Here is a 10,485-nt window from a genome sequence, read left to right as displayed (position 1 = left end):
GGGGGAAGCGGCAGCTTCTTAGTTATTTTCTGAATGTTTAATTTATATATCCTGAACAATGTAAGTATGCTTACTTTGCTTAAAAGGTAGGAAAAAAGAATTAATTGGGAAATTAGAAATATATTTACTTACATTGTTGTTTTTCTAACAAGCCAGCGAGTACAGCTGTACTTAAAAATATGCAAATATCTCCCCAGTCAATACCATGCAAGTGGTGGAATATTCCAAGATTATATCTTTTTCTTTTAAGGCATTTTTCCGTGGATTTATTCAGAGACAGAAATACCTTCGGTGCAAGTTTTCTGCTCTATTAATACAGCAGCACTACAGAGCCCATCAGATGCGAAATATTGAACAACAAAGATACCATCAAATGAAAAGAGCTGCCATTAGAATTCAGGTAATCCTAGAAGGTGGTTTTGGGGTTTTTGGGGTTTTTTTTTAATCTTTCTTGTATTTGTTTCTTCATGACATAATTATTATTACAGACATTAAAGAGAGTGGCGTTTGTGATATTTTCCGGAATGCGTTTCACTTGCTTTAGAAAACATTTTCTAGATGTGAGAAATTAAATATTTGTAGTTCTGTAGAGATAGGAATCCTAAAAGCCTTTCATGCTAACATGACTTTTTTTGCTTTTAATTTTTTTTGTTCCATTAAACAAACAAACAAAAAAATCGAGTTTTGAATTTTTTTTCTTTTTATGTATTTAATAGGCATTGTATAGAGGATATAAAGCCAGGCAGTGGGTTAACAAAATGAGAGCAGCACAAGTAATTCAAGCCTGGTTTCGAGGCTGCAGAGCACAAAAGGAATATGCATCTGTCGTAAAAGCTATACGTGTTATTCAGAGTCACTTCAAAACAAAACAGCAGCGGACCCGGTAATACTAAATCTTATATAAATTTCTGTACTTCTCAAAGCATTTATTATATAATTATTTAGTACTGCTTTGCCCTCTGGCAAATACCTATCGATTCTCAGGCTCTGATCCTGCAGCATGTATATAACATGCATGAACATAACCCTGTTGTGCAAAAGAATAATCCCACCTGCATCAAGATTTTTCTTATGTTTAAATATTTTTCTGGACTGGAAGCTACCTCACAAACTTAAATTTTGCCTATTGGGGATCTAGAAAGAGTAGGCCTTGATCTTTTTTTTCCTCTTTTTCTTTCACTTATCTTTTTTTACAGGAAGGATGTTCTGGATATTGTTAAAATTCCAGTATAAAACTAATAGGATGAAAAGCTATTTTGTTATAATGCATAATGGAATAGTTAAACTAGTTTGTGTTTATTTTGCTGTGAGACAGTTTTACACTAAATGCTCTACTAGATCAGCCTGATAGCTCATCTCATTAAGAAGATGCTGTTTAGGGATAGTACATTAACCTGACCACTTTCTAAGGTCCTTCCTCAGCATCCATGCTTGTTAGATTATGGATGCTAGAACTTACACCCTTGCCTATTCCCTTTATTATCCTTTTATGGACCTGTTGTATGTCAATTTGTCTAATGCCTTTTAAACGGCTGTTTCCCTCCCCAGCCTCCTTTGGCAGCAAGTTCTGGAAGTACCTACTGTGAGAAAACAGAAAGTATCTTCTATTTTAAACTAGTCTTTCTGTCAACATTGCTGTCTATCCCCTTTTTCTAGTGTTCTAAGATTTGGTTGATAACAGCTCTGCTTTCACAATATCTATCTCAATAATTTTGTAAACCTTCACTGTTTTCTTACTTTAAAAATGCAAGTGTTCTCAACTTTTGGAAAAAAACTAAAATGCGTTTTCATGTTAGGTTTTTGAAAATGAAGTTCTGTGCACTTACCATTCAAAGAAGATGGAGAGCAACCCTTACTGCACGGATGATTCAACATCAGTTTCTGGCAACTAAGAATGCTGCAGTTAAGATTCAGTTGGCATATAGACGGTACAGGGCTAGAAGACTTTTAAGAAAGGTATGTTTTCACTTGCACTCTGCTATGTCATGGTTGTATTAGAAGTTTTCAATGTATTTGAGTGATTTTCATCGTTGATATGCAGAAGTATAGAAAAGAAAAAAGGTGGGGCTAGAACAAAGACTGTTCAAATCAAAACTGTTCAATCTTCAAAATATTAAATTTCCTTTTTGCTTTGAGCAATGAGCTTGATTCTTGTTTTCGAACAGTTCCAATTGTTGAATTACTCCTGTCTGTACTGATAACAAGATAAAATGTAAAATTTTCTGCTGGCTTTATTTCTTACAAAGGATTAAGTTAAATTGCCCATATTTTGACCCCATTTAGGTAAGGGAAAAGACCTTCCAAATTGTGAAAGTGCATTTTTATATAGACTAGTACTGCATGAGTTTGCTTGTATTTCCTATTTTATTTTTGTTTTTTTTCTTATGATGGAAAAAAAAAATCTAGAACTAAAATATAAGTGTATATTGATCGTGACAGGAACGAACAAAAGTTTAATTATCAATGCATTCTTTAAAATCTTTTTCAGAAGCTTCAAGCTGCATCTTTGATCCAAAAAGCATACAGAGATTTCAAGGCAAGAAGGAAACTTGTTAAACAAAAAGCTGCTGCTGTAATTATCCAAAAACATCTGAGGGCTTGGCAGGAAGGCAGGCTTCAATTTATGAAATACAACAAAACTAGAAGAGCTGTCATTAAACTGCAAGCATTTATACGGGGTTATTTAGTCAGAAAAAAGGTTGGTATACTTCAAATTAAAGCTATACTTTTGACATAAAGCATCTCTAGAGCAGTTTTAGCGTTAATTCTGACTGGCAAGAAAAGGAAAACCTGATCACTTGATGTTGAACTCAAATCCTTGTTGACTGCTTTGAGAATTGGGTGGGTCAGAATAGATCAGAATGCAGTCTGACACAATTTCTCACAATCCTTTAGTACTAAAATTAGGTTTTCATTGTTGGGTGTTTTTTAGCTTCTGAGATCTTTGTGGCTTACCTATAACTGATACTTCTGCACACACATGCTTACAATGAAATTGTTCTCTGCTATATATTAATGTTGTTGCTTAAAATCACTTCTCTGTGTTACTGTCTGAATTAGAGAGATCTAGTACTAAAGAAAGTTCTGAGATAATGACTTCTGAGGCGATTCTTCAGCATCTAATAGTATTTTGCTGTGTACTATGGTCTTTGCATAGACGATCAGCTACCTCTGAGTGTGAAAATTAGTGATGTTCCTTGTTTTGTTTTCCTCTACAGATTTCAGAACAGAAACAAAAGAAGAGACTACTTTATTTTACAGCAGCTGCATATTGTCATATCTCTGCAATTAAAATTCAAAGGGCGTATAGGATTCACCTCATCTTAAAACTTGCACAAAAACAGATCTCGTCTGTTCTTATAATACAGGTTAGTCTAAGGACAAATGATTTTGTGTAACATAGTCTCATTTCTGTTAGCTAAGATGTAGCACTAAGACACTGTAGTTCCTTCACATAGGAAAAATAAAGCTAAATTATGGAGGCTATGATTTATTAAATAACGCTGCTTATACCCGGCTAAGCATAATAGAGTGGATCTCAGCAGGCTCTGGAGGTTTAAGCACTTTAAAGCTGAGGATGGATGGGGAAGTTTGTTTCCTTCAGACCCTCAAGCTTGCTAAAGGAATCTAAGTGCTGTCTTAGCCTATTTCTTTACATCCTACTGGAAGTAGGAAAGTTCAGACATGACAACCTGTAAGTCTTGTGAAATGAAGAGCATCTCCTTACACGAACAGTCTGCTGGGATACAGTGATTTATTTGGTTGGATGTCTCTAACTTGCCAGTGGTACCAGAACCTGTCTAAGTTGCAGCATTTTTTATAAAAACACGTTTTACTTCTCTAAAAGCAAGATCAAAAATCAGGTCTGTATTGTAGCACTGACTAATAGTAAAAATTATCTTCAGGTCTCCAAACTGACCATTAGCTTAGTCCCAATAATGGAAGGTCAGCATTAGATAAATGGAGAGGCTGAAATGGGAACCCTGAAATAGCTGTTCTCTAGTCAAGGATATTATGGCAAACTTTGCCCTACTACTCCTCCATTTATACAAATCTGTTCTCTCTCCCCATAATGTATATTTTCCCCTTAAGGCAAGAGCCAGTGGGTGGAAGAGGTGTGGTTTTTTTTTTTTCTCAGGTTTGGCATGCAGTACCCTGTCTCCCTTCTCTGTATATAGAGGGGAAGAAACAGAGCTGGGAAACGAGAAAAGTGGAGTCGTGGGTCTCCTTAAAAGCCAGCCGAGAGAAAGAAAACTCCTAGGATGGAGTAATGTGAGGCCCAAGTATAAATTGGGAGAGGAGTGGCTGGAGAGCAGCCCTGCAGAAAGGGGTCTGGGCGTGCTGGTTGGCAGCAGGCTCAATAGGAGTCAGCAGGGTGCCCTGGCAGCCAAGAGGGCAAACTGCATCCTGGGGTGCATCAAACACAGCAAAAACAGCTGGTCAAGAGAGGGGATTATCCCGCTGTATTCAGCGAACACAGCTGGTGAAAGGGTTGGAAGGAATGTCCTATGAGGAACAGCTAAGGACTTTGGGTTTGTCAAGTTTGGAGAAAAGGAGGCTGAAGGGCGACCTCATTGCTCTCTACAGCTTCCTGAGGAGGAGAAGGGGCGAAGGAGGTGCTGATCTCTTATCCCTGGTATCCAGTAATAGGACACAAGGGAATGGTTCAAAGCTGCACTAGAGGAGGCTTAAACTGGACATTAGGAAGCATTTCTTTACCGAGAGGGTAGTCAAACACTGGAACAGGCTTCCTGGAGAGGTGGTCGATGCCCCGTGACGGTCAGTGGAGGGCATTTGGAGAGTGCCCTTAATAACATGCTTTATCTTTTGGTCAGCCCTGAATTAGTCAGGCAGTTGGACTAGATGATCATTGTAGGTCCCTTCCAACTGAAAATAAAATATTCTATTCTATACAGAATTCCCTAATGGCTCCTAGTTAAGATTTCATTTTGCAGTCTTGCATTTCAGCTACCCCAAGGCCAATCAGAGCTGTGTCATGGTGGTTATATTAATACTAGTGATGTTCATAGTGCCTGTATCTGTCAAAGTTCATGTTAAAATAGTTCTTCAGTTTTTATCAATGCTTGTTTAAGATGGGAAAAGTCTTAAATAAATAAATAGAAAGGTGCTTTAATTTTAAACAGAGATGGTTCCGAGCAAAAATGCAACAAAAGAGATTTCTAAGAGATTATCAAAGAATCATTCAAATACAACGTGTGATTCGAGGCTGGCTAAATCACAGAAATGATGCAGCAACCATAATCCAGCAAAATGTACGAAGATTCCTTGCCTGCAGACGTAGGAGAAAATTTGTGGTTGGAATAATAAAACTCCAGGTAAATACCCCTTGTAAGAAAACTACAATTTTTTTATTTTATTTTATTTTTATATTTTCTTTTTTTCTCATGGGTTTTTGGGGAGAGGAAAGATGTTTACTTTGGTTGGTGAATTTATCAGTTAAATTGCAAGCCAAGTCAGCTTCAGTTTAGACATCAAAGCTAAATGCAGACAGATCATGAAGTAATTTTAAGCAGATACCGGTTGAGGTGACTTATGTGGGAGTGTGTGTGGAGTGTATATGCATGTTCGTGTTCGTCTTTTGTCTCGAAAATCCAGTATTTGGAAGATTAAACACTGAATGGTAATTACTTAAAAATTAATAACCAAGGTAGTTAAATACTTTGTCAGACTTCTGTAAAATTGATTTAGAGTGGTAATGCAAGTTCTATTCTATTGTCTCTTGTTCACAACTTTTTTCTCTTTGTGAAATTCTTTTTCTGTAGGCATTGTGGAGAGGATATTCTTGGAGAAAGAGCAATGACACAGCAAAAACCAAAGCTTTAAGACGCAGTTTAGAAAAGGCTAATGAAAAGAGCAGAGAAGAAAACAAATTGTGCAACAGAACTGCAGTTGCTATTGATTACCTTCTAAAATACAAACATATCTCTTACATTCTTGCAGCATTAAAGCATCTTGGTCAGTATTTCGTTTTATTATAACTGATAGATTTCCAAGATGATAGAAACTGGAATTTTTCAGCTGAGAAGAGTTCATAATGATATTTAGGCTTCCTATATGATTGTAAAATGTGAACGTGTTAGAGAGTATAATGGGGTTTTTTTTCCAGACTGAAATTAGATTATTGATTTAAGAACAATATTAAAACAGTTATGTAGAGAAAGGAAATCTATATGATTGCTCTGATTTCCTGGCAGTCCTAGTAAATACTATGCTTTACATAAGTCAATTATATTTACTATCAGTATAAGTTCTCTGTGGATTGTTTTGTCTGGTTAATTTTTAATCTGGAATATTAACAAGTATTTTTAAATCAATAGTTTTTAAATCAATAATTTCGGGTTTTACTTCTTTGCACTTCTGCTTAAAAATAAGAGAAAACCCTGGTTTGCAATTAAATTGCTTGAGCTTCAGAGTTTTCTTTTTTTTTTCTTTAATTATCATAGAGGTGGCTACCAGGCTGTCCCCGCTCTGTTGCGAAAATATGGCCCAGAGCAGAGCAATCTTCGCTATTTTTGTTCTGATCCGAAGTTGCAACCGGAGTGTTCCGTGCATGGATGTGATCAGATATTCAATTCAGGTTCTACTTAATGTTTCAAAGGTAACTTTAATATTTTCTTTTGCAGGTTTATAAGCTGTAGATGACTTCACTGTAGTGTTTATTAATCCACAAAATTTCTGAATAAATTTGAAACAACAAAATAGCTTTGAAAAAATTAAGAAACTTTTTTTTAAACTGTGTTATTTTGAAACCAATTATCTACTTAATAATAATTATGATTTAATTTTCCTTTTGGCAAAAGAAAATGATTTCATGAGCTTAAGGTAATAATTTTACTTTTAACTGATTACATTGCAAGGTATTCCAAGTATTGCATGAAACTGTAGAAATGCATAAAATTCCATAGAAATGCAAAACTGTAGTAGTTCGGATAAGCTATGAAGTTTTTTTTAAGGTAGAAATGTGTATGTTCCAGAAGACAGGCTACTTTTCCAAATTCATGTCATAGAATAGGCTATATTTACACTTTTTGATTTCTTAGAAGAGAACTGAGTATTTTCATAAATACTTAAAGCCGCTTCAGTACTGTAGTTATTGAGTACAGATTGATTATTCTAGAGGGTTTTTTACATGAAATTTAAAATTTTTGCTAAACATAGTTTTTGATCTTATATCCATTCTTTTTATTTCAGGAAAAAAATTTAACATTTATGCTAAACTTATTTTTTTAATTTCTCTAAACTTATTCTAATATATTCTTCTATTTTAAATGTAAAATCAGATTCTATGGGTTTCTAAACAAGGGGGGAAGCACAAAGGGTAGCTTTTTGTAACCTGTTACAATGGTATAACATACAGAAGTGATTTTTATTGCTTGGATGCCAGATCAGCTATAAATTTAATCTAGGGGGAGAGAAAAAGGATTTTGCTTTTTCCTCTAACCTGAAAGGTATTTTAAAGATCTGTCTGTATAAACACTCTTGTCTCTTTCTTGTATAACAGTATGAAAGAACTACTCAAGCAGTTTATGAAGTAGAAAATTCTGTAGATACATTACTAGACCTACTGCAAATGTACAGAGGGAAAGCTGGGGACAAAATTTCAGAGAAAGGAGGAAGCATTTTCACAAAGACCTGCTGTTTGTTGGCCATCCTTTCAAAGGACTCAAAAAGAGCTTTGGTAAGACTTAAATGTTTTGGGTTTTAACATGCTTTTCTTGCATGTTTTGGTGTAATTTGTAATTTTTTTTTTTTTCCTCTCCCTCTCTACCCTACCTATTATGGCCGTGGTATTAATTATGACTAAACTCTGATTTAAAAAATAAAATGCATTTCCAAGATGGTGAAAACACTCATGACTTTGTGCTTTGTATGTCCTGGTCACCCAGAGCTATTCAATAAGATATTGAGGTTCTGATCCTGCAATCCTTGCAAGATTATGATATTGCCATCCCTACTTTCCACGGGGTTTTGATGACTTTCTATCAATTGCTTAGCATTAGATATAGTTTAGTTGTCACTTAATTAACTTGTATTCCATTTCTGAAAGTTTATTTTTGCTTTTCAGATAAAGTTAAGATCTTTATTGTCAGTAACAACTGGCAGTATAATTGTCCATGACTTTGTGTTGACATACTCTATTGTAACAGAGATATAGCCTGTTTCTGAAAGAAATTTCCTTTGTTCATGCCTATTGCTAGAATCCCTAATAAGGTTATTAGGGTAGTCTGGGTTCTATGCTATAAATTCACTAGCTGCTTATCCATCAGATATACGCACTTAAGTTATCCAGTCACTTCTGACCATTGCATTATTCTTTCATTGCTATGAAGACAGGTACAAACACTAATTTGTCTCTCTGTACCAGTTAATGAAGGCATATGCTAATGACATATGTAAAAATTGGTTTTAATGAGAAATTACTAAAATCTGACTTGAAAGAGCTTGAGTTTTCTGAGATCTCAAGTCACATACCAGTTGTTAAGTATTTTGAAAGCATTAGACCACTGACTTGTAGGTGTGCTGGCTTTAAAATGGTTTCACTGTACTTGTGGGTAGAAATTCAGCTTAAATTATAAACATGCAGTTTTCATTGAATAAAACAGATTTCTTGATTTGTTAAGTTGTTTTCGAACTTGTAGTATTAACTGTGTACTATTCTCACCTTTTCTCAGGAAATCCGAAGCCTACCAAGAGCTGTTACTTGCATTCAAAGTCTATATAAACTTACAGCTCATAAACACAAAATGGATGCAGAGAGAACAGTTGTGAAGCAGAAAACAAATACTTTAAGTGGAACTTCCTTTGTTCCAGTAACTCCTCTAAGAATAAAAACAGTTTCAAGGTAAGAGCTTAAAAATTAGTCTGCTGTTTTTGCTGTGGCAATATAATATTTTAATGAGCAGCCACTAATATTTTCACAGAATTAAACCAGACTGGGTTTTGAGGAAAGATAACATGCAAGAAATTGTGGATCCTCTGCAAGCAATTCTGATGGTGATGGATACACTTGGTATTGCCTGCTACTGAAATGTAAATGATGTATATGAAAATGTATTTGTACAGCATGTATGTATTAGACACCTAAATGATTTTGAAAGAAAGCAATTAAGTGTCAAGCTACCCTTGAAAATGTTTTTCAAATTGCAATTAACATTTCTGTGACTTTTTTGTGTTGTGTATACAGCTTTTGAAATCCTATTTTGTACTACTACCAAAAGCAATTGTACAATAAAATCATAAGCCCTGGAAATTTCACTAGTGTGGTAATGTTATTGTTATTATACAACTGTGAATCTTACAAATAGCATGGTATTCCTCACTCTGATTAAATATTGTAGAATGCTATTAAAAACAGTTGTTTGTGTGGGACAGTTATGCTGGCTTGTCTGATCTGGAGAGGTATAGGTAGGAAGGGAGGCATAGTCTGTGGATTTCAAAACTGGCTACTGTTTTGGGGGAGCTTGAGTTTACTTTCTATAAGGTTTTAGGGATCATGTGTGGCTGTAGGAAACTTTTTTTTTATAATTCCCTTTTTTTTTTTTTTTTTTTTTAAGCACTACAAGATTATGATGGAACAACGGGAGGTTGTAAGTGTGAATTTAGAAATTCTGACCTGATATTTTAAGGGAGATGATTTGTGAGTGCTTTCCTTCCTATCAAGTGAGCAGTACATACAAGCATGCATCTCATCTGGCTGAATAGATGGTGTTCATCACAGCATCTCCCTTAAATTCTGTTCTCTTGGCCTTGGAATTGCGTTTTCTTAGAGCAAGGCCAAGAAAACGAAAACTGTAGAATTATACCCTCCCTTGCCCAAATTTAAAGATTATGCCTCCCAAGGGTGGAATGTGATGCTAAATCAACTGGTAGCCATTAGTCAATTAGGTGATAACGCATTGTAAATGAGGTTCTATTTTTTTGTTTGTTTGTTTACAAAAAGATTCAGAAGGGGCTAGCTGTATACAACAAAACCCAACAGACAGATAATAGTGGCTATGTTCTTAATGTAAGAGCCTCCAGAATGAATAATATATACGATGCAACTGACTGGTTATATGGGGGTAGGCTGGAGGAGGGGAGAATTTTCTATTTCCTCTTATTTCAGCCAAGGTAAATAATCTGATAACAGAATGCCCTTTCAACTTGGAACTTCTGAGGGGAACAGTATTCAATTAGTTTAAATTGTTCCATAAGCTTGTTGTCTGGTTTCAGTGTAAAATGATAAATTCTGTCGTCTTTACTGATGTGAAGTATGCCAAATGGAAGTTGAATTCTGCAAGTCTGGTGTTAGGGTATTTGGAGAACTAAAATAAATGAAGAGAGTGTTTTCAGTGAAATAACTTGTTGCAAAATACCGTGGACACTAAGGCATTTGTGAATACCTTTGAAAATCCAGTTAATTATTTACAAAAGTAATACTTAGGGAGTTTTCACAGGTGGTGGAAACTGTTGGTGGAGATAGTA

General features: G+C 35.2%; 1 protein-coding gene across 1 annotated transcript in view; it reads left to right on the top strand.

Annotated features, from left to right (window-relative positions):
* ASPM (abnormal spindle microtubule assembly) overlaps positions 1-9,048 on the top strand; it is a 30,086-nt gene extending 21,038 nt beyond the window's left edge. The window contains exons 19-29 of the mRNA XM_019473095.1: positions 251-400; positions 717-883; positions 1,797-1,956; positions 2,489-2,698; positions 3,219-3,368; positions 5,145-5,336; positions 5,784-5,976; positions 6,465-6,619; positions 7,523-7,699; positions 8,694-8,863; positions 8,943-9,048. Coding sequence (XP_019328640.1) covers positions 251-400; positions 717-883; positions 1,797-1,956; positions 2,489-2,698; positions 3,219-3,368; positions 5,145-5,336; positions 5,784-5,976; positions 6,465-6,619; positions 7,523-7,699; positions 8,694-8,863; positions 8,943-9,048 — 1,830 coding nt within the window. The remainder of the gene's footprint in view (positions 1-250; positions 401-716; positions 884-1,796; positions 1,957-2,488; positions 2,699-3,218; positions 3,369-5,144; positions 5,337-5,783; positions 5,977-6,464; positions 6,620-7,522; positions 7,700-8,693; positions 8,864-8,942) is intronic.
* The last annotated feature ends 1,437 nt before the right edge of the window (positions 9,049-10,485 follow it).

This window comes from Aptenodytes forsteri, unplaced genomic scaffold (assembly GCF_000699145.1).
Source record: "Aptenodytes forsteri isolate BGI_AS27 unplaced genomic scaffold, ASM69914v1 Scaffold181, whole genome shotgun sequence".
Taxonomy (NCBI): Eukaryota; Metazoa; Chordata; class Aves; order Sphenisciformes; family Spheniscidae; genus Aptenodytes; species Aptenodytes forsteri.
This window is presented reverse-complemented; position numbering and strand designations above follow the sequence as displayed.